Genomic DNA, 25411 nt, shown 5'->3' with positions numbered 1-25411 from the left:
TGGGGAGGCATCATGCTTGGTAGTCGTATGGAGACCTTCACATCTTCGACGCAGGTTCAGTCAACGGGACTCGTTATTGTAACGAGATTCTTCTTCCATGTGTGCGTCTTTTTAGAGGCGCTATGGGTCCGCAGTTCCTTTTCATGGACGACAATGCACCATGTCATCGCACAGTAGCTGCCGAAGAGCTGTTAGAGAGTGAGGATATTGAACGTATGGATAGGCCGGCACGATCTCCGGATCTCAATCCCATCGAGCATGTATGGGATTTTCTAGGCAGACGCTTGGCAGCTCGTATCTTACCACCAGTAACTATTCCGGAGCTTCGATTGGCGCTGCAAGACGAATGGGCAGAAATGCCTCAACAACTCATTGACACCCTCATTCTCAGCATGGGCAGACGCTGTGAAACCTGCCTAGCAGTCAGGGGAGATCATATCCCTTATTAAAGACCGGATGTTTCTTGCTGGACACCCATCACAGGGATGTTTCGGACTTCAGTCGCATTGCGCTCCATGCTACTTTTTCAATAAAGCTTCTTTTTATCCCTCTGATTTCTCTTTTAGTAAGTGTTGTTACATTACTCATGTCCTTACGTATTGGGGATCTTACGGTATTAAATGTGTTGATTTGGAAAGCTTTTGTACAAAGTTATATTGAAAAAACCGTCTCGTCCTTAATTTTTGCACACCAGTGTATTCAGATCCTATCTAATCGATAAAACATAGAAATTGTTGAAAGAGTGTCAGACAGACATGGCAATTATTCCAGGCGAATTAACCCTGTAGTTCAGCCTTTAAATGTGTGTATCAACAAACCATTCAAAAAGAATTTAAAACGACAGTGGAATCGTAGATGTTAGCAGGTGAAAAACATTTACAAAAGAAGGCCAAATGCGTCATGGTAGTCTAGAGATAGTGTCTGAGTGGAAAATAAAAAAACATGAGAGGAAATAAAACCCAATATATTTCAAAAGTCAGTTAAAAATTTAATAAAACTAATAAATAGTTTAGATGGAACGGATGATGCTCGTCTACATATGGATGAGAGTAACAACGGGAGGTGAAGATGGAACAGAATTCGATGATGTGCCTGATGATATAACGGAAGACGAATATAACAAACTTTTCATGTTATCCGATAGAGAAAATTTTTAAGTTCATAAGGTATGTCATTTCTTTTAAATATACAGCATTGAGGTACACTTAGAAATCTAATTTTTGCACGCTTATCTTTCCCTTATTTTCAAATCTATCATTTTTATATCCGGCATATTACACGCATACGTAAATTTCGATTTTTTTTATATTAAAAGTGTGCGTTATACGCTGGAGTATACGGTATTTTTTATTATTTTATAATGCATGATAAATAAATCGTAGATAACAAATAATGATAACAAATAATAATAATATATAAATAATAATAATGATAAATAACAAAGAGAACAACAATAAAAGCAGAAAACTAATTATTTTATTGAAATGCTAAAATTTTCAGCAGACTTTCCAAACTTCATTCAAGTCTGAACATGAGATAATTTGATACATGGAAACAAAGAAGTTGGAAGAGTGATATTAAAATTGAAACAATACCCATTGTTAGAAAATTCGTTTTGTACTTCTCTGTCAGCGGTTCTGAACAACCCTAAAAATGATAAAATTCTTCTGTAGAAGCCAATTAATGCGTTTTCTGAATAAGAAATCGGTACTTTTCCGTTTTGCCGGCGCAGGCGATAAAATCGCCAATAATGGCACAACTGATGCCAAGCGGAATATCCTGAATGGTAAGCCTCATTTTCAAGACAAGTCACAGCCATTTCTTATCAGATTCATTGTTTCTTTCAATACTGGCATATAATTACTTAGAATTTTTACCAGATAGTTCAATTTTATGTCTAAGGCCGTTGTACATGTATAAGTCAATTAGGATGCAATCACAGCGCTTACCCGAAGCCTAAAATATAGAAAAAGCAAAGTCAAGGGTTAAATTCATGAATTCTAATGAGAATGCATTAGCGAAGTAAAGCACTGCAGTTTTACATAATTTCTGAGTAAGCTATTCGTACGAATTGAAATAATTCTTGCATTTAAACTTGTATTTCAAATTAAGATCTAACTTGAAATTGATGTAGATAATTACTGAGAGAATTAGATTTTTGTAGCCTAGTTTACGTGAGAGGAGATCACTTGGGGTCACGTGATATGAACGGCGACTCAGGATGTTGAACCATGAAAGCATAGTAAATTCTTAAATTAATGGCCTTTTTACAAATTTATCTTCTTTATTTATTGGCTTTTTACAAAATTTTAAACGATATTAAAATGTTTATGCCTTCAAAATCAAAAATTTTTAGAACTAATATTTTTTATGTGTATACTGTATGTTGTCGCCAATAAAGTCTGCTTGGCGAGATTTGCGCCGGCGAAACGGAAAAGTACCAAGAAATCTAAGAAAAATTTTTAACATTTTTAAAATGCATATTTAATCGAGAAGAATATTTCTTACATACTATCACATATCATTAGGTGTATCCCAATATTTTTCTAATTGTAATAGTAACTTTCACTGACATTTTGTTCTAAGTTTCGATTTCGACATATAGTCTAGGCCGGCGCCAGAGCCGTTGCGACTGCTCTGGGCAGCAGAATTTAGGGAAAGCATAAGTTTCAGAAGTAACTGAAGCATCAAGCAACAATATTCAGGGATGGCAAAATTTTTAGAATTTAGGGCACGCATTTGATAGTAGAATTTAAGGAAATACCGGGCAACAAAATTTAGGACCTGCAAAGATTGCACCAGGCGGCAAAATATCCAGCGTTCGTCCTGAATATATTACAGTCGTATTGTTGTGAGCAATATCTTGTATCCCTGTTAGTGTTGTATAAAATGTGCCTGTAAACTTCATGTGTCTAAAAATGTTTTAATAACTGAAAACTGTTGTGAATTCTGATGGCTTTTAGATTGTAAGCAAAGATATTCGCCATCTCCAAACGCGGTTAAAGAAACAGTAGAGAAAACTAAAAGCTGCGTATTTGGTACCGGCAATGTATGAAAGCCGGGGCATTCTATAGAATACTTAGGCATTTTGCAGAATGCAGAAAACGGGCCGGCAGAGTATGAAACAAATAACATTTCTCACATTTTCTATGCATTCAATAGAATGTAAAATGAAAAGCTGGCAAGGTAGTTACTAGTATCACAAATCCGTTTCGAATCATGCGGTTATAGTAGATGGTGGATTAAACCAATATGCTGATGACATGCTTCCCGACTGACTTACTTTCACTTGAGACTTGCTTTCATATTCTGCTTCCTATTATGTTTGTATGTTTAAAGGAAACCAGTGATGCGCATGCATGCAGAGAGCGGAAAAAAATGCATATTTTCTGTGGCCATGCTTGTAAAGCTGATGAAATGGATACAATATAATAAAATAATGTTACGAATTTTGTACATGTGTAGATAATTTTGTTGAAATTTTTTTTTTTTTTTTTTTTTTTTTTTTTTTGTACTGTAACATGAAAATCTAAAGACATGATGCTCTGCAGGAAAAATAAGAATACAGGGACTAATCTATTGTTACGAAATGTACAGGCACGGTAAGATGGCTTCCCCACAAAGTAGTTTTAGGGTTGCCATAGAATGGCTAGAGAAGGCAAGGTTGTCACATTTGGCGAGAAATCGCCCGTTTGGCGACAAAATTGGCGATATGCCATGGACGGATGGAGAACCTTCTGGAACGAATTCTCACCGGTTTAGCCCAGAATGTTCTCGAACACCAGCCAAAAGCTATATGAACCTTGCTGGTACGTGGAGAGTGAATCAGTATCGAGTTGGTGTCTCGTCTATCGAGTCAATCCCTGCGGAGTCGATCGAGTTGAGAGCCGGAGTCTCTTAGGCCCATATCACACGGCGTTTGTTTCACACGAACAACTGTTTCGGACAATTTTTCTGCCTGGTTTACTATTGAAAGAAAGACGCGCGACTTTTTCCTTCCTTTCGAAAAAAATTGCAGGTTGTTCGTTTTCAACCAATCAGCTATCAGCTTGTTTGTAATGGGGAACCAGTTTCTCCTGGGTTAACCCCAAAGCGATCTATGTTGATTGGCTGTTGTGACAAAGCAGAAAAATTGTTCCAAACAGTTGTTCTTCGGAAAAAAACCGACGTGTGATAGCAGCCTTAGTGTATCGCGGTTAGTGCATCGTCGAGAGAGCGTGTCGAGCTCTGGGAACGACTGAACCGAAGAGTCGGGAGCCGTGCCCTGTGTGTCGTCGAGTGCATCGCGAGTTGTAGCGTGGAGAGTCTCGAGAGTTCCGAGAACGACCGAACAGTGTCGGGAGCTGTGGTGCTTTGCAGTGAAGCTGCCTCCACCGTGATAGCCTGATAACCTGAAGGCTGTGTCGCTGATCGTGTCAGCGTGTTTATAGTAGTTCATCGATGACTGTAAAACGTGTTTTGGGAGCTGTCCTGACAATACTGGCAAATAAAGTGTGTTTCGATACTTCATCAAGTGTCGTCGTTATTCACTCCGAATCCACACGAACCCCGTACGAACGTGAAGGAAGGAAATAACGTAACAACTGGTGTCAGAAAAGAAAAAACGCAACACTATTTAACATTGAGTAAATGGCTATCTCACTAATTTGATTTACTAAATTTGTATAAGTCATTATTTTAGACCCTGTTTTCATAAACTTTTATTCGTAAAGATAACATTTAGGTCGTTAATGAAAATAAGAAAATAAATAATAAGGTAATAATATACATGAAATGAAAAAAAAAAAAAAAAAAAACTCTCAGGACCGGAAAATGCCAGTCATGATACTCAAGGGATCAACCTACACCGCTTGCCGTAAAATTTGCTTAACCCTCTGGACTGAGCGAATACGTGAAGAAATAAAGAATAAAGGAAGGAAATCATCATAAGCAAATTGTTAATAAAACTTAAACTAAATGTCACAAGTTTTCATCTTTTTCAATACAAAAAAAAGTCATTCAGGGAATGAGGAAAAATCTCCGAATGAAATAAAAATAAAAAAGCTTTTTTTTTTTTTTTTTTTTTTTTTTTTTTTAAATACTATAGCATTCTTGATAGCATATGATTAAAATGGTGGACCTTGATGAGCTGGCGAATTCCTAACTAAAACATTCTTATGTATATCATTCTAAAAGTTGATGCCACTATTGTTCCTGTTCTATTTGCTTCCGAAAGCAGAGCTTTTAGAACTCTTTCGTAATTTTACTTTTAGTTGCCTGCGCACAAGAAGGCTGTCAAAGCTTAACAAAAAAAAAAAAAAAAAAAAAAAAAAGGTGGTGTTGGTGGACCGGAACTGTCTGTTACATTTGTTCCAAACGCTGCTGGGTTTAGATGCGTAGGACTAAATCCAAAGACTTTTATTGTTCCTTAATTTTATTTTATTGATTAAGCGTCCCTTTTTTGTTTTGTTTTATATGTTATTTTAAAGAATGAATGTTTAGGGAAATAAGGGTAAAAATAAAATGAAACTAATAGAATAATTTAATTATTTATTTTTTAACATTATCTTGATAGAACGTGAAGCAGTTTGAAACTTTATGCAAAACGGCCGATAATACGAAAAATAATATGATTCAACGGTTCAGCGCTGATGTTTCTCGTAAACATAGCACATGCACGCTCACGTGTGACGTCATCAAAATAATGTGTATTTTTGCCTAGCTTTGAGACTGTACTATGGTTTAATACCAATTCCAAATTTCAGATTGTGAGTGTATGTGTTTTTGGGAGTTTTGCAATTTAATTATTCAATATGCCGTAAACGATAACTATAGCTTTTAGGGTTCTTGAGATATAAGCGTTCTACTATGACATGTTCTGAGGCTTAAAGTTTTAGAACTATAGCTTTTGAGGTTACTGAGATATAAGCGTTTTGCTAAAACATGTTTAAAGTCTTAGAAGTTTTTGTCGATGATACCATAATTGATGAACATAGTTCCGCGTTAATATACTTTGCGCTTTTTAATACATTTCATAAAAGCGCGTACTTTGAAAATACTTTTATAGATTTATTGTGCACTTACACCGCAGAAGAGAGAAAAAAAAAAAAAAAAAAAAAAAAAAAAAAAAAAAAAAAGGGAAAAAAATTTCCGACCGTTTCGTTACACTTCTAAAGCATTTATAGTTTACACCAGCTGCCAGTGACAGCAGGAAGCGTCACATCCAACTTTAAAATCGTCAAAATGTGTGTGTATGGTGTTTGACTCATCTCACTTGCTTGACAGTAGCAAGTGAATTTCGGGGGGGGGGCTTATAGCTTTTAGAACCCTAAAAGCTATAGCCCCCCTCAAAAAATTCATAGTGCCAAGGAGTGCAAAATTTCGCCTGTCGTTGTCAAGAGCCTTGAGCACCATACAGGCGACAGCACGATTTCGCTCAAACCGCCCCCAATTTTTATGGAGAATACCACGGGTGACGGGTCCGAGGGTCTATCACTCTCTCTTTCCTTACCACAAAGCTCTCGAGAGGACTCGGCTCGCCGCATATTTAATCTTCCAGACTCGTCAATAAGTTTTTTAATTTATCTTCCATGTGACTTGGCAAGCAACCGCATTCCATAGTGTTGTCATTCAATGTAAAATAATGCTTTTCGTTTATTTTCCATATTTAACATGATTACCTACCATTCAAAAGTTTCTAGGAGAGATAATTCATAGCTTATTTAATGCATAATAAATCCAGTTACAAATTTTGCAATGCATTTTATTTGAACGTTCAAAAATTATTACATTTAAATATTGATGCTTTTCATGTTTTTATTCAAATGAACTCAAAATGACTATCTTTTATTATAAAACCGTAATGAGTATTATGATAAACTCCTTAATATTTTCATATAGATGCATGCACACTAAGTATGCGTAGATAATATGCACTAATTCATTGACATTACTCACCTTCGTGAAAATATTACGTAAATTTTTCAAGTTACAGTTGGTTATACTGACAGCTATTTTGCAGCAAGAAAGAGGAATCGCTGAGCTGTCATTAGTTTCTATCAGCCATTTACTTGTTCTCCAGTCTGTATAGTTTCGAGCTCCGCAGCACTGGAACTAGACACAGAGCGTAAGGCATTAAAATGATAAAATCTTTGGAATTTTAGAAATGGAATGGCTTTGAGAAGAATGCTATAAATTTCATAAATAACTTAATGGATTTCTTACAAAAATTTAGCACTGATGGATATGTAAAATGTAAAGTTAAAAAAAATATATTATGCAACAAATGTACTGCGTCTCACCGAAATGATCGGACATATTTCATTTGAAAAAATTTTTAAAGCATAAAATTGAAATTATAGAAAGTGTTATCCTTTGAAATATTCCTACACTATTTTTACTGCCAATACCTAGAACCATTAAGATAGCCCGATGATTTATTTTACCTTAGAGTAACCATAAGCCCGAATGAAAGTTTGAATTAGACCTGTTTATTAACACATTGTGAAAAGAAGCCTCATATTTAAATTTCATCCGCATCGTTTTATCATAATCAGTTGTGAAATATCATAATCAGAGTGAGAAGTGAAGAGAGAAAAAGAGGTGATGGGGCTTCAGTCGCCTCTTGCTGCTGCAAATTGCATGCTTTTTTTTATATATATATATAATGTGCAATTATTAACATTGTAAGAACTTCTGAAAATCTAATTTGACATTCATATGGTAAAAGCGGAAAAATCCAAAAGAAAAACGTAACAGGGAAGAAGAAAGAGTTACGAAAGGTACGTAGTGCAAGTGCTTTGAAGCAGTTGCCTTTTTCTAACATTTCGTAAAATCACTCTTAAATATTAAGAAAATTACAGTGAGATAATATTTGATGACAGCAGCTAATTTAACACATTTGACCATAATGGTCTGTTTATAACACGCAGATGACCTAAAGAATTTTGTAACCGTAGTTAATTCCAGTTAAAGAAAATGGCAGCGAAGGGATTGTGGTACAGGAGGGTGCTTTCTGCTCTTTGAAACGATAATATTAAGTTTATTGATGTTACCATGGATCAGTACAAACATATTAAAATTTTAAACGGAAACCTCATGTGTTGGTGCAAAAATTTAACTTGCAAATCTGATTCCAAATTCTGTCAAGACAATGACCCTGAGTATACTGTTATGAATGATGGCCTTTGTCTATTGTTAAAAGTTTTAAAACAACTTTCAAAAGTGATGTGTACTGTCACTTTTATGAGATACTGTAAGAAATTTTATTATAAACTTGTATAAGTGCTATAATACTCTCATTATTGTGCTATGATATATTTACATTTCTATTTTGCTGAACTTGATGTCATTCTTATGTTGGAGGTTATGAAACATGTTGAGGCCAAATTAATTTGAGTAATCTTACAGCCTGATGCTACTTCTTGGAACCAGATTCATAACTGCACGGCATATGCTAAAAAAACTGGGTGATACTTCTCACTCTTCCCTTTGCACTAATATAACATGAACTTCACTTTTCTCTTAATGATCAAATTACCTTCCTTGAGTAAAAATTTCTCTGGGAGCAACACATTTCCAGTTATTGGCCCATGTCGCCTATATTTCCTATGCATTTTGTTCGAAAATTTTGAGGACATAGCTCACAACAGTCTAAAGTTTTATTCTCTTAACTTTGATGCTGTTGTTATAGTTGTTCCCTCTTTTTATGCCTGCCATTTTCCTGAAGCCGATTCCACATTCAACAGATTCCAAAGGTCATTGTCTCACGAAGATGTTATTTCAACGGGCTAGAAACACAATATGGCGCAGTGGCTAATGTGTCGCCCAGCAGCACAACAGTTCTGGGTTCGATTCCCAGACCGAGACCCACGTCAAGATAGCAGGTATCAGGGCATTGCAGGCCATGGCTCACTAAGGGCTGATATTTAGAAACATAATATATTGATATATGCGTAATATTCGCAGGAGATGTGTAGTTATCCGTATTCTTATTTTATCACAACAAAATGTATGCGATTTCGAAAAATAGGCTAATCTTTCCTTTTGACATCTTAAAGACCACCAAGTAAGAACTCTTATTTGATTTCACAAATACAAATATCCTAAACAGTCAACAACAAAGATTCTGTTTAATTATAGCCATCCGATTTAATCTGTTAATTTGGAAATGATCATTTACTTTAATAACTACCCTCCCTTTTTTAAAATTAAAATTACAGTAAGACCCTGCTTAACACGGGGGATACGTTCCATCAAAGTAGAGCGTAATGCGAAACAGCGCTAAACGAGGCTATCTTTACATGTAAATATTGGGGTTAGGGGAAGATGGCTAGGAAATTGATTAGGTATTAAATTTAAAAAGTATGTTTTTTTTAAAAAAATAAAACCAAACATTTATTTCTTAAAGCCCAAATTAATACCACATTATTATTTCTTGCAAAAATAAAAACAAAATATAAATAACAAAACGAATATTCTTAAAAAAACAAATAAAATTCTCAGTCATATTTAGTTAGCCTTCCGCGTTTTCAGTGTTCTGCCTTTTTGCGACAAAAGCATCTAATGTTGTTTGCCTTTTTCTTTTGCGTTGTTCTCTTAAAAGTTCTTCATAAACGGATAGAGCATCTCTAACACCACGCCTTACTTTTGAGCTCCTGTCAAAATTCGGATCATTTTCAATGAATTGATCCATTATTTCAGTTATGGTAGACAATCTCCTTTTTACAAACGCCATCGAAAGTTCTTTTTGCTCTTCTTCTGAATCACTGCTGTCAACATTTTTGTTTTCTTTTTGTTCAGTTAATTCCTTGAGCTCATCATTAGAAAGACTAGCCGCTGCTTCTTGAATTATTTCTTCGACATCTTCCACATTTACCCCTTCAAAATATGTCTGTACAATACCGCACCAAACAAGAAATACAAGTACACTCTTTCGGATATGTATTTGAAACCTATCGCTGCATAATATTTCGGGGAATCCCCGTATGCTGCGAGCGATTTCGTGGAATCCCCGGGTTGAAATAAAAGAGCGCTAAACCGAAACAGCGTTAAGCGGGGTCTTACTGTACCTCCATTTTGAATAATAAATAAATAAATAAATAGATAAACAAGTAACAATTCCGGAAGTACTCAAAAGCTCTCCAATATTCGTGTAAAGTACAGAAACCAAAACTTGTGAATTTATATCAGGATTTTTCTGTAATACTTCCAAAAGCCACAATAAAATGCCCTTTAACGACAAAATGAACTTCTACTTAACACACGCCTGAGCTAAAGGGCTAATGACTCAACGGAGTCTCCGAGTTTGAGAGTTTGAGAGGAGAACGCCTCTTAAACGGAGTTCGACTCCATTAAAACTATTTGCCACCTTGCATTTCTCCCGCCTTCTTAGCATGCCTTCGTAGTGTGGTGGTCTGCACGCTGGGCACGTATTCCAGAGGTCCGCGGTTCGATTCCAGGCGAAGGCGTTGCTCATTTTTCCTGCACAGTGTGTGACCATGCTTCGTTACAGTAAAAATCTGAATCTATACAATGTATGAGATCCTATCGTACTGGACTGCACTTCATGAGAAACGGAATCTTACGCAAATGATTTAAAAGCGAATGAAGTCAAGGTCTTCCGTTTTTCATCGCAATAAAAACACATAATAAAAAAATATTAAAAAAACACGCATCGAGTGCAGTGATATCTTCAGCTATCGTTCTTAAAAGCAATTATCCCGGTTAGACCTTACTCTACTAATCTCGCTTGTACTACATAAAATGCCTTTCTTCAAAAATATACGTACAGGAGTTGGAAAATGAAACTGAAACGCATGGAGAATATGGCCCCTCGAATTTCAAGCCAGCTTATTCAATTCCGATTGGGACTGCTAAAAGAATTCTCGTTGCATTAACAGTAGCAGAATGTTAAAATTTGGTTTTCGAGGAAACGACTTCAAACATTTAGAATTACAGAGTGTAGATAGAATATATACCAGAGTCCAAAAGAAAATAAGACAGGAATGGTGGATCTGTAATTATATGTGTGTGTGTATGATTATGGCAAAACCTCGAGGGCTATCTGCCTAAGAGGAGGGAAGCCTTCGTGGAGAACTTTCTAAGGGAAACTGGCTCGTATACACGTTACACATGGGGAAAACCACGAAAACGCCCATGCAGCCAGCCCGTTCGCGGGATTCGAACCTCGGATCTGTAATTAAGCAAGTTAGGTAGGTTACGGAGAACGGGGACGAATGGTGTCTAACAGAGGCAGGCATGTGTCAGTCCACACTGCAAGATTAAGAGAGAATGATTTGCAAAACATAAAAGTGAACTTGAAAATCTTCCACATCTTACCCAATTCCTTAACCTCGACACGATTGAGTTTTCTGGAACGTATTATCAGACAGAGTTGGGAAATGTTTACCTCCACCACCATAAAGTAAAACTACCTCTGTTTTGCAAAAGTAATGGTTAAAAATACTTTTAATGATTAAACAAGCCTAATATCAGTCATCTCAAAAAAGGTTCACTCCCATATTGACTTCCAAAACAAGGTCTACACGTCTACACCAGTTTCTAAAGTATGGCATTTCCAGATATAGTTTTTTTCAGTTTCACTGTCCTGCTCCTGCACTCGCGAAATACATACATGGGGAAAAAAAAAAAAAAAAAAAATCTGAAATGTTTCAGATTTTAAATTACGTCCAAAGGGGCGTTTTTTAACATTTTGTGTGTTACCTTTCTTTATTAAATGTCATGTTCCTCGCACTTAAACCATAAGATCCAGTGCAACAGCAATATCGCAAAATAGTTTTAAAACGAGCATATCTTTAGAATTTCCGATACAGAGACTCACGCGCTGGAGATAAAAATGTTTTTTCTGCACAACGTTGCCATTGCTCGCTTTGAAATCCTTGAGTTTGTTAATCAAAAATTCGTCAAAGTTTTAAAAAATAGGAAATCGATCATAAAACAAATTTCAAATTTGGTCTTCCACATGCTCATATTCGTTGGAGGATTACGTTATTCAAAATTCGATGACTCTATGTACCGTTGTTTTATCACAATACGAGAAATATACATACATTTATGCAAATTTTTCATTATTTAATTTCTTCAAATATAATGCAGGACTCTAACATTTTGTGGCAACAGTTTGAAAAGTGAACCGACATTTATGAGTCCGACGCAAAAGGCCAAAACGAAACTAATAGTCCTTCGGGATTCAAATCCCTTTGGACTTAAAAAAAAAAAAAAAAAAAAAAAAAAAAGCATTTTCATTCATTAATGAACTTTTTAATGTGCAATATTTAGAAAAGTTATCGAATAAATAACAGATGATTATCGCCTTTTAAGTCTCTGATTTCATTTAAAACTGCAAACAAAACGAAAATATAGTAACTTTGTTAAAGCATGGAGTCATTGTAATTTACCCTTTCCTGAATTTTGTCCAACGCAGTGAATGCAGACGTCCCTCTCAAGTTTGGATGATATCCCTCTTGTATAAAGTGATTCAGTCTCGAATCGAGAAAATAGTCGATCTAGATTAAGGAAATATCATTAATATTTTTTGAAATCCTCAGGTTTTTATCTCTCAGTGCCTCCTAATTAGTGAAGCAGTGGGACTATATTAATACAACTGAGATATAAAAACTCGATTTAAATTTTAGATCACCATTTTAATTCAAATTCAAAAGTTCGGTTAAATTATATGTTAAAAGATAAATAAAACAGAATTTTAAAGAAAAAAAAAAAGGAACTCTTAAGTGTTTTATATACTAAATATTTATTACCTCATTCATCCACGTGAAAGATAATGCAGCGATGACGCTCTGAGTAACGAAAGTGATACACAAGCAATATGTCAGCTGAATAACAGAAAATAAAATTAAATTAAATCACAGTTTTCTGAATCGTATCTCCTACATAAGTATGACTTTTAACTACAACTGGACTTTTTTCTTTAAATTTTAAAGAACAAGGTCATGTGAAATGCTATAGGAATACGTTTTTATAAGTATCACATTAATTTAATCACGCTATAAGGTATTTCTCCCGCCTTCTTGGCATACCTTCGTGGTGTAGTAGTCTGCACGCTGGACGAGTATTCCAGAGGTCCGTGGTTCGATTCCCGGCGAAGGGGTTGCATATTTTTCATCTTGCCTGCTTCCAAAAATACGTAATGTCTCTACAATGGCGCTCGAACTAAAAAGATGTTAGTTGATGATTCTCCACACCCAGGATTTGGCGATTGGGTCCCTTAAAAACCCCAGTCATTCTTTAAAAGGGGGAGTATATAAGGTAAGTTCTTCCACCTTCTTGGCACGCCTTCGTGGTGGTCTGCATGCTGGGCGCGTATTCCAGAGGTACGCGGTAAGATTCCGCGTTGCCAATTTTTCATCTTTTCAGCTTCCAAATTGCCTAATGTCTCTACAACGCTACTCTGAGGTTTGATACTAACATTGAAACTTTTTCCATTGTTATAATCATTATTAGTCTCTTGATCATTCTTTTAATTTTTCTATTGCTGGCTGGGAAAACGATGCTTCTGAATTCCCTTGAAGATTCTCACCTAAATCACAATCATCAATTCCAGATAAAAGTTATTTGAAAAATGTTTTGAAAAGTAGCTTCCTTATTTTCTCTTAAATTTGCTTTTTGCTGTAGCTCATATTTTTTTACAGAAAACAGTCCGTACTCGTGCTCATATCATTTAAGACAAAAAGAATAATTCTACCTTTTGAAATCCATTACCATTACTGCCAATATCGGTAGAATTTTGTTAGTTTCATATGCCAGTTGACAAGCACTTAAAACCATTACCTACAGGTAATGTGATCCTCTTCTTGAAGAAGCTGTCAAAGTGGCATAAGAATGAGAAGGTAGTGGTGAAAACAAGACGTTGCTTCTTGCCTAATCTACAAGCTGTGATAAAAACTAATCACTTACTCACAGATTCCAGCATTCTGTAAGTTCAGGGACTGAGGGCCATATTGAGATTTAAACTATTTTACCAGCATGATATTAGACGCACCTTTCATCTTTGAGACAACATATGTTGCTCCAGTGGAAAACTTTGTTTAGTAGCTATAACAATCAAAAAGGCGCCCAGCCGATATAGTATTTAATGCCACTGTTTACCGTAACGATGGGCCCGAATTCGAATCCCGGAGGAAACGTGGTTTTTAAATGTTCTTCCCTTCACAGGAGGCAACTGTTACCACTTATTAGGTGCTTCCACAATGAACTGGCCACCACTTCCGGCCCTTGTAGTGGAGCAAAGCTAATGGCTATTAAACAAAGCACCTGGCCATTAAACAAAATATCTGTCAGAATGTGAGAATGGAAATTTCTCACACCACGCAGTTCATCAGCATGGACACTATCGTAACATTAATCGGAATCGAAGAACTACACGGGCATATAAATACCCGCCAAACAGGTTTTATTTTTCTCTCTTTCTTAACTACGGCTCGCACGAGTATGCGGGGCTGCAGCCCTTGCATCGCTCGCACTCCAGAAAATGTTGTCGTCTTTTTGATGAAAAAGAAGGAGCAAAGGTGCCTGAAAATTTGCACGAAATATCTGGACGAGTATGCTGGATATTAATGCATAAGTAACGTTGTACTATATGTTTTTAGTGAAAAGATTGCTGCCATTGATCATCGGATGGTTTCCTCGTGGTGCATATGCTCAGGCCGTGTGTATTGAAGGAACTTGTGAGTAGCGCAGATATCATCACGCTGAAATAGGAGATAAGTTATTAAAAGAAATAATCTACGAATCATGTGTAAAAAACCTTTCGGGCTGTGTGTACGAAACGTAATAATATTTCCAATAAGGAAAATGAACGATGTTTTCTGATTTAGATTTGTTTTCTAGTTTTCACAGGGCTGCGTAGTTCTTTTATATTTTGTGTGCGTTGATATTAATATGATGTGTTTAATCCAGATAATGCTTAAATGATTAAATAAAGTGAGACTGAAAAGGGAAAATTGTCTTCAAACGTATGCATGTGTTTTGAGTAAGTGAAGCAATTTTATTATTCTCTATTTTAGGTTTACAACGCAATGTACGTAATATCGCTTTTTAGGCCAGCACATATTGGGCACATGTAACTTTGATTTGATACTTGTAAGTATCTAGTTAAGATAGATTGTCACACAAACACCACACAGAAAATGTAGAGTAGCGTAAACTTATCCTCTACCGATTGATGTGTGCCAACATGAGCAATGAACACAACCGTCCGAAAGATTTCTTCGCACAGTTGGTCGAAACTTTCCCAAAAGAGCTTTAAATCTTCTCTGCTCTAATTTGGTGTTTATGATATAGTTAACAAGTTTTATTAACCTAATAAATTTATGCTGAGAGTTCCAGCGTGGCGATGTATCATCACAGAAAGAAAGAAATACAAAAATGTAAATGGTTGATAAACTGAAAACGTAACATCTTCTTGCAAGAATAGAAGAGAAACATGCCAATCAGACAATCAAAATCGCAATATCAACCTTGTATTTAGCGTGTAAGGATCTTAAGTTTTACTAACGTTTATTTTATTTTAAATCTTTACTATCACTTCTTATTTTCTACTTCCGGCCAGAATTAAAAGCTTTAACTTATTTATGCAAATTTGTCTTGCGAACGCCAAGTACTGAAGTTGTGGCTTTTTGCCAAGCAAGAGAGAGGAAGGAGTTAGTAGAAGCAGGCCGCTTGCCTTAGCAGTTTTACTCGGTTGCTGGTTGCCTTCCAGGCCAGAGATTTAATCCTCTTAAAAATTTTAAACGTATTGTAGTGTTAACAGTTCTCTGTACTACATACGGCTTTTTGTTAATATACGGCCAATCTTCCACGTAGGCCCTTGTTTATTATTCCAAAGTTAAGTTAGAGTTTAGTTAATATTTTTATATTCTTACGTTCAGACCACAAGTGGTTGGTTTCTGTATTCCGAAGTCCGAAAACCATTGTAAAGAGTGAAAAATAAAGGGTTTCGTATACCCTTCCTGTGTATCTTGTCTACTTCCCACATTTATCGAACATAGCTTTAGTAAGCTCCCTGTTCCGAGTCAGGTTCTTGAATGTTCCCAAAGCAAGTAAGGCGGAACATTGAACCTGATAAGCGTACATATATTAAAACAATCGATTTCGAAGGGACCTTTAGGTGCCCTCGAAATCGATTGAGTGTTTTAATATATGTACGCTAAATAAAAGGTTGTTATTGCGATTTTGATCTTCTTGCAAGTTCCATGTCCTTGCCTGAGAAGGCCAGAAATAGTATTTTCAGGCATATGGATGTATGAAAAGTAATAGTAGAGTAATAGTGCTCTCGTAAAAAAAAGTGGTTTACTCTTTTTGTATGAAAAAGCAATCTTCTTTTTACTTCATTTGTAGCATACTTACTATACATAATGTGATCCTCTTTTTGAAGAAGGTGTCAAAGCAGGACAAGAAGGAGAAGACAACGATAATGATTCCACAAATGATGAGCATGACGTTGCTTGCATAGTAGACATCAGGTCCCAACAATACGTTGGCGTCATCCATATCGATATTAACGTAAGCTCCAGTGCTAATAACTGCTATTCCACTAATCTGTAGTTAAAAAGAGAGAAAGAGAGTGATTTTTTTTAAGGCAGAGGGGAAAAAATCTGAAAATTTTCAGATTTTATATTACGCCCAAAGGGGCATTTTTTGAACTCTTTGTGTGTTACGTTTACTTATTAAATATAACGTTCTTCACACTTAAACCATAAAATTCAATTCAACAACAGTATCAAAAAGTAATTAAAAAAAACATATCTTTAGAATTTCCGATACGCAGTCTCTCTCGCTGGAGATTTAAAATGTTTTTTTTTTTTTTCGTACAGTGTTGCCATTGCTTGCTTTGAAATCGAGTTTCTTAATCAAAAATTCATAAATGCTTTAAAAGTATGAAAGAGATAATAAAACAAATTCCAAATTTGGGCTTCCAGATGCCCATATTCGGATGAAGGATTGCGTTATTCAAATTTTGGCTCTAGGTAACGTTGTTTCATCACAATGAGAGAAACAAACACACATTTATGCAGATTCTTCATTATTTAATTTCTTCAAATATAATACAGTGCGATAATATTTGGTGACAATGATTTACTTTATAGTAAGAAAGTCAATTTTTTTAGTTACTTGGAAAACATTCCAACTGTCAGATGGAAAGCGAGCAATAGCAAGCGCTCTCCGTATCTTTATTATCTAGAGTTAAATGTTCTTGCAGTTTGTAGCATTTGAAAGGACCATGCACCCATAATTGAAAGTATTATAATGCTAATATACAAATATTAGCATATATCTACGAATGCAGTATGAAGGCAGTAAAAGAAAGATTGGCTTTAGAATAAAAATGAAACAAATAATAATTTTAAAATATTTTTTTTTTATCAATTTACAAGCAATTTTTCTATTTTTCTACGTAATTTCCTGGTCAGTTTAGATATTTCTCATAAGGCTTCGCTCAGGCGAAGGCTTTTTCGATCATAAAGTTTTGTGGTGTAAAGTATAAAAGTCATTAATTCTGTTCACACCTATTTAATGGGGTTTAAGTCGTAGCCAATTAGGAAAGGTAAAGCTCTGTATGCGTAAATGTATAGCTGATACAAACCGTCCACCGAATTTCAGTACGTGTTTGTTTCATCATCCATTGACATTTGTTCGTCTTTTACAGTATGTTGTCATGAAGTTGAAAAGTTAGAACTTTTAAGCAAATCAGTTTTAAACCAGTTTGGGTGACGTAGAAAGATTTGATGGTCCGGAAATGAATCTCGACTCTACCTCTTATGATCGAAAAACCATTGTGTAAACGCAACTTGAAGAACAAGTGTTTTTGGATACCAACCTCAAAAAGCTCCTCATAGAACTGGTAGCAGAGTTGTATGCGAGGTATGATGACGTTAGCCAGTTATTGACAATCGAGCAGTGTTTCTTGTCATTTCTTCTTATGATTATGCTTTACGTTCACTACAGGCATCAACTTCTTAGAGTTTAAACCTGATCATTCTAACTTGCCATACGGCCATTCACGGTTGTAGAAAAAATTTAGGGCGCTATCACGCCACTTACCCGAAGGCGAAAATAAGAGTCTGAGAGATCAGGCAATCAGAGCTTTAAGGTGGCATGTCAAGGTGGCGTACACTAACACAATAAAATTTAAAATGACTTAAAAATTATGAAAATCATCTGAGTCCTGACTGAAGAACATAAACTGCTTAGTGAGAGATTCGAGATAATAATATCTAATTCTTGAGAATTCAGGTGACCGGTACTAGCCATTAGGGTTGGATCCACATTGCTAGGCGTGATGAGTTCAATTATTTACACTTTGTACAAATAACACTAAAAGTCTTGGCCTGTCCAGGCACTAAGTCCACATTCTTAGTAGTAAACACAAACACAAATTCACAAACATGAAATAAATTTTGGTTAAATACTTGGATAAATACTAGGATTAAATGCTTGATTAAATACTTCAATAGAATGAGATAAGTTGAATAAAACTATATATATATTTACAGCTACCACTTTACATTGTGGTGAATTGACCTACATCGTTTCACGACGTCCACGGTGCTATCATAGTTCGTAAGTTCTTTCAAAGTAGTGACTGGCGATTTTTCCATTTTCTCAAAAGAGTTGTGAGCATCCATTAGGATCTGGTCGGGTATTGGTTTAATTTTTAAATCTTCATAAATGATCGTATTTCTAACATACCAAGACGCATTAACCATCGCCCTTAGTATTTTATTTTGCAGGAGGTTAATTTTCCTTCGTTCAGTCTTTAACGCCGTGGCTCAGGACGGCGCTGCATAAAGCAAAATTGGTCTAATAAGTGCTAAATACAGAGTACGTTTAATTTTTAAGCTAAGTTTAGATTTCCGTCCTATGAGATTATAGAGAGACACATAAGCTCTATTTGCTTTGGTAACTTGGTTAATTACATGGTCTTTAAATCTAAGTCGTTCATCAAGAATCACTCCGAGGTATTTGTCATTTCTTTTTGTCTTTCTTGTTTCTTCTTGTCCCCGTTTGCTCGAATCTCCTCTCTCAGTGAATTCAGTTTCTCAATCGTCTGTTCCAAATAGTCAGTGTTTACAGATGGCCGACCAGAGTGGGATTCATTATGGATCATTTTGGATTTTTCTTCGACAATGTCATCCATTTTACGAATTTTACTGTCATTTATTGCAGTGCCGGATTGACAAATTTTACGAACTTTACTGCGACTCATTACTGCTGTCGTTTGATCCATTTCACACATCTATCGACGAGCATGCGCAACTTCCATTTTTACTATTGTCGAGAATTAGATGGTTAACTGTACCGCCTAGTCTTCCGAGCACTCGATTTTCTTAAACATTTTAATCTCACAACAGGAAGCTTTCAGACTGCGTGAATACAAATGACGTCAAATTTTGCGCACAAAAAAGCCTGTGCACTCACTAATTTTCATGTCCTCGTAAAATATGAAATGTAGTCACTAATGATCTTTACTTAATAGCCGTCGCATTTCTATGGGTATCAAATACTTTTTTGAGTGCACTGAGGATGAAAGAATAAACAGTAAGCTTTGATGTATTTATGAGAAAAAGTGATAGAAATAGCGTAAATTACAATATATGGACTCATAAATAACTAGATCTTCATAAATTCTTGGCTTTAAGATGATCAGCATGAAACAAGATCATCTTTGACGATCCTTAATGTAGTCAAATGAACATATTTGTGCTTTCTAAAATTTAATTTTATAATTTTTACTTATGCTGCAGTACAAATCAAAGTGAATGAATGCTCTTGTAGAAGCATGCCGAACGTTTCTTTATGAAAAGCAAAAAATTTTAAAAATGAATTTAACTTTCAATATTTTTTGTTTGTAGTGAATTGGGAATTTTATACACATGGTTGAATATGGAATGCTGAAGGATAACTATGTTTCGTAGCGTCATAACTTTCAAGTAATGAATCTTTTAAGAGAGCACGAAATCAAATTATCGATATATTAATAAAATTAAATAAATCTTGTACAGTTTATTTATTTACACATTGGTTTTTCACTCAGGAGGTTGATGGTATATTACGTTTCAAGCATTAAAACTGACACGAACTTTCCTTCTCTTTTCAAAAGATCAGAATCTGGTTCCTTTTCTTCTTGCCACCTCAAAAAACATTTTCAGATTAAACGTGAGAAGGAGGGAAGATAGTTGCAAATCTTTAACAAATACACCTCTTCGATTTTTTCGCGATGATTAAAAAAAAAAAAAAAAAAAAAAAAAAAAAAAAAAAAAAAAACTGAAAGTTTTCAGATTTTATATTACGCACAGAAGCGCGTTTTTTTTTAACCTTTTTGTACGTTACCTTTATTTATTAAATATCATGTTTATCGCACTTAAACCACATAAAATTCAATACAATAGCAATGTCACAAAATATTTAAAAACAGCATATCTTTAGAATTTCCGATACACAGTCTCGCCCGCTGGAGATAAAAATGTTTTTCGCATAAAGTGTTCCCATTGCTCCCTTCGAAATCGTTTAGTTTGTTAAGTAAAAATTCGTTAAAATTTTACAAAGTTTGAAATACATAATAAAATAAATTCCAAATTTTCTTTAAATACAATACAGGGCAACAGTTTGAAAATTATTAAAGAATATTGGGTGGCAACAGTTTGAAAAGTGAACAACGCAGAAAGTGGAAGGACGCAAAATGCCGTTTTGAGATTAATAGCTCTTTGGGTGTAACGTCCTTGGGGCTAAAAAGGAGAAGAAAAGAAAAAAAAAAAAAAAATTCTCCTACCCCCAAAAAACACAATTAATCCTCTAAAAAAAGCGATCCCCCCTATCAAAAGAAATGAAAAAGGGAGATATACGCACAATAGTTCTCAATTAACTACAAAAAAAATAAGCTTATATTTTTATAATGTTGAGAGAAATAAAGTTTTCATTACTTGCTGTAATTACTATTACTTACCCAAAGAAGAATATTAATAAAACGCAGAGTCCGTGTGTAAATGGCATGCTTTTCTTCATCCCTGTCTTCTACCAATATGTCGGTATTCGCTGTAACAGAAATCTCTGACTTACTAACTATTCTATAAGAGTTCTAAAAAGTGTTTTGTTTCATTTAAAAATATTAATTCTAGATATTTCTTTACAAGAACAAGAAAAAATTCCAGAGAATTTCTAAAGACCAGTTCAAAATAATTCCTTTTAATCAATTTGCAGAATAATAGGACGTTGCAGAATAATAAAGACGTACGTTTTGTTGAATGTTATCTAATATAGCAGCAGAACAGAAGAAAAAAGTACCTCGCAGAAAGATGCACATATATATTCATAGGGAAAAAAGAAATAAAAGAAGAAGAATCGATCTGATTATTTCGAATTAATCATTACATCAAAGGAGATTAATTACTTTTAAATGTACTTTCTTAGACGCTTAATATTGCGATTGTTTACTGGTACGCTGATTGAAGCTGATCGGATAATATAAGGTCTTTACGAACCCTGAAAAAATCATTAAATTCATGATCATTCCTTACAATAAGGATCTTAACTCGAATCACGAAAAAAAAAAAAAAAAAAAAAAAAAAAAATTAAGCTGATTCGTTACTATCGTTAGTATGATTGCTATTGGTAATCTTTTGAGCAATTTCAGATGGATAAATAGCTGCGATCGATGAGCGAAATGTTGAGATATTGTAAGATTTCATTAATTCCACTTCTGAAATTTAGTAGCCATCAAATTGAATGATAGTTTTTACTTAATTCAGCTCATTATACTCCTGTAATCAAAATGTTCACGTAAAATAATAGTAGGGCAATTTTATTTGAATTGTAAAAAACTATTATTAAATCATCTTCGAAATAATATTCATCGGAACACACGTATTTGCTCCAGCGATGCCACCGTTCTGGACATGTCCAGAGAACTTCACTTTTGCTGTCTGTCGTACACTGGTTGTCACGTCGTTTTCGACAGCTTGAACTGTTTGAGAGCATTAACTCATAAAATCATATTGGTAAAAAAAGAACACCAACAACAAATGGGATTAACCGGCCCCAAGACTAAGAGGTCTTATTACCGGCATGTAAAACTAACCCAGACCTGCCCCGACAAGATGACTTCGTTACGAGCATCGCCAGCCAGAGCAGATTACTCACTACCGAGTACAACTTTGTGAGTCTGATGTTCAAATGTACCACCAAGATCTGCTCAAGCAAAGAATATGTACATAGAAGTTGTTTGGCTCAAGCGCCCTATGATGGGAAGCCACCCGCAGCTTGGTGGCGGGAACGTTAACCGTTCCCCGTCTGGGCAACTTTGCTGCCCCTCCACCACTCCGAGGCTGACTCACAGAAGGGGGTAAGAAAGAACAGCCAGAAATCAGATGGTGAGATATCTGAAAAATAAAGTGGTTGTAGCATGACTGATATCTATTTTCGTGTTAAAAATTCCTAAACTGATATAGCCGTGCAACTGAGAACGTTGTTGCAGTTCAGAATCTATCAGGACCTCAATTTTTTATCATTTTCTTCAGAGTTTGCTGTCGAAAACAGGAAGCAGTTTTCCACAGTAAAGCACTAGCAGGTGGCTTTTGTTGGCATTGGTTGGTTTGATAGTCGCTGTTCTCCCCCCCCCCGGAAAAGAATCAGCATAACTTAGATTTTTTATAGTTGGTTTGGTGGTACTTTGGTAGACGGTTGCACGGATTTTGGCGATTGTTTGGCGATTTTTCTTTTGGCGAGTAATACAACTTATGGTAAACCCATTGCTGCATAAGTTATTTATGGTAACCGATACTTTGTTGTCATTTTATTAAAAAAATAATGCATAACTTCCGTGTTTTAAATATTATCTATGGCTTCTAAATATTAAAAATCAATTTAATTTTACATTTTTATTTGAAATAAAAATTTTGTTGTTTATAATATTTTATGTTATTAATGATGTAATCAATGACGTCACCTTACTTAAAAAGTAATTGGTTTTATTAATATCTATAAATTTAACCTAATGTTTTAAACATTATTTATGGCTGTTAAATATTAAAATACAATTTAGTTTTGCATTTGTTTTAAAAATGATTTTATTATGAATGATTATTTAAATAATTTTAATTCTATGCGTGATGTAATCAGCTCCCTGATTGGTTACTGAATATTTGTGCATTACCGCGCCATTTTAAAATTTTATTATTCATCTCTTCGAATTCGTCAGATTTCAAATGGAAGGAATATCTTCGTTTCGATGATGAATGTTATTATTGGTAATTACCAAGAATTATTGGTATTGGAATAAAAAAAATTGCCCTTTGAGACCTTATTTTGGCCAAGCTGTCATTCCTAATCAAAGATTTATTTATAAATTGTTAATAACGTCAGAGGAAATTTATTTTAAATTTTTTGAGGAAACCTCGCTAATTGTTTCTTCAATGAAGTGCGAGATATGTGGATAACAGATGAAGGTGGTTAAAAGAGCCGATTCAATTATGATTTCGATTTTTTTGTGGTTCTTATCAATAAACAAGAGGTTAAATTACTCAAAAAATGTAAGTACATATTTTTCTTTTCTTTTATAATTGTATACTTGAATTTTTGTTAAAAAAAATAATACACTATTTTCAAAAATTGCTGAGATAATTATTGTCACATATAATGTTAATTATATTTTATATAACGTATTTTAAAGTATTTGAGTTTAATAATATTCTAATTCTTTTAAATGTTGGTAGGATGGTTTTTAATTCGATATTCAATTTCAGTAATATTTTAATCTAATTAAACGTTGGCACAATGTTTTTATAGCGGTGTTTTTATTCTTTTTTTCACTGTATGAAAGTAATAATAGCCTTACTTTAGTATTTTATACTCATAGTAAATGTATTTATTTACACTTGCCTGCCATCTTAAAAAACAACATTTTCAACAAAAAATTAATCCATTACTTTTAACGATATATATTTTTTTTTAAGTTTCGAATACTTTACTATGCGTAGAAACAGCGTTTTTCAAGATGGCTGACGATTGTAAAAATCGCGCCAACAATTGCGCCAACGTAAATCGCCAAAAATCCGTGCAACCGTCTACCAAAGTAGCACCGTTGGTGTGCGTTGGTTTGTGTTCTTTATCGCAGCAGAGATGTTTGTGTATGCAAAAGTTTAGTTTGAAGGACCATTCTAAAGATTAAGTTTTCATTTTCAGGTCGTACGCAAAAACCAGAGCTACTTTACAGAAATGCGTTTTGCTCAAAGCTTTGTCAAATGGTCCAAATGTACTTACACTCCGCTTACACTACAGCACGAATTATATTGTCCTGCGTGATAATTCAACATAAATTTCTCAATTCGTTAACCTTCTGTGATACTATTTAATACTATACTTAAATTAGTATTACCATACTTAAATACGACTTTCCTGCCAACGTTTCGATCACAGGAGAATTCGTAAATAATCATAATTTTGTAAATTTAAGGGCTGATTTTTACAAAACATTGTATCGTTTTAAAGAAACAAATTTCTTCAAGGGCAAGAATTTTTAAATAATGTTTTAGTTACTACATAAATATTATTCAAACATCAAGTGAGAGAACAATTATAACAGTTTTTAGAAGGTTTTTGATTTGTTTGCGAATACTTACATAAACTAGAAAGTTGTGTACATAATATGTATGCAACTTAGAAACTGCTGTATATGTACGAATATATATGTACGTACGAATTTATAAATCTGGTTACCTGTTTTTTTATCCTGCTTTCAAACCTTCTTGTTAATGAAAAGATTTATGAAAATATCACTCTTTGCACGCATATTATTAAAATAATATCACTTCAAATTAAGTATGCAATTAAAATCTAATTATAAAAGACTAGTTACTTGTAATATGTTTACATTACCTTTTTTCAATAGTTTAGTGAACATTTTTCAATCTCTAGTTCGTTTTCTAAGCTTTAAGTAGTATTTTGATTCAGAATTAACAATAATGATTACGATTATTTTAATCGGAAACTTTATGAGTTTAAACGTATATACAGATAAGAATGATTTGTTTTGTTAACTTCAGTCGCTTTTAAAATGTAATTAATTGAGAGAATCCCAAATGTAGCTCATTCGTTTACAGCTTCCATGTTAAAATGAGAGGCGCTTGATAGAATTTTTCTCAAAATCTAATAAATATCGGTGCTATGATTTTTACTACTGTTATTTGGATTTAGGTAAACATAACAGACAGAATTTGGGTGTTGCCATAATCAATAAATAAAGTGGAGAAATTTGAATCAACCGTTTTGTTACCATTTTGCTTTATTTCTGCTATTATTAATAAAAAGAAATTATTACTACCATTTGTGGGTCATTTGTAACTAAAAATAAAATCATCAGGATTAAACTGTTAAGGTAATTTTATAATTAAAGTTTTCT

The 25411-nt window shown here is 34.5% G+C and overlaps 1 protein-coding gene across 1 annotated transcript; it reads right to left on the bottom strand.

Moving 5' to 3' along the window:
* Positions 1-1479: 1479 nt before the first annotated feature.
* Positions 1480-24952, bottom strand: LOC118194862 (CD151 antigen-like). The gene is made up of 7 exons (XM_035366077.2): positions 24889-24952; positions 20963-21051; positions 16366-16557; positions 12759-12833; positions 12399-12506; positions 6937-7092; positions 1480-1647 (listed from the first exon to the last, which is right to left on the bottom strand). Exons 1-7 carry the CDS (start codon positions 24911-24913, stop codon positions 1516-1518), a joined length of 777 nt encoding a protein of 258 aa, XP_035221968.2. The 5' UTR covers positions 24914-24952; the 3' UTR covers positions 1480-1515.
* Between the last annotated feature and the right edge of the window lie 459 nt (positions 24953-25411).

This window comes from Stegodyphus dumicola, chromosome 2 (assembly GCF_044657685.1).
Source record: "Stegodyphus dumicola isolate Sdum_Otavi_A_Nest chromosome 2, ASM4465768v1".
NCBI lineage: Eukaryota > Metazoa > Arthropoda > Arachnida > Araneae > Eresidae > Stegodyphus > Stegodyphus dumicola.
Note: the sequence above shows the minus strand (reverse complement) of the source record. Positions and strands in the feature narration are given on the sequence as shown.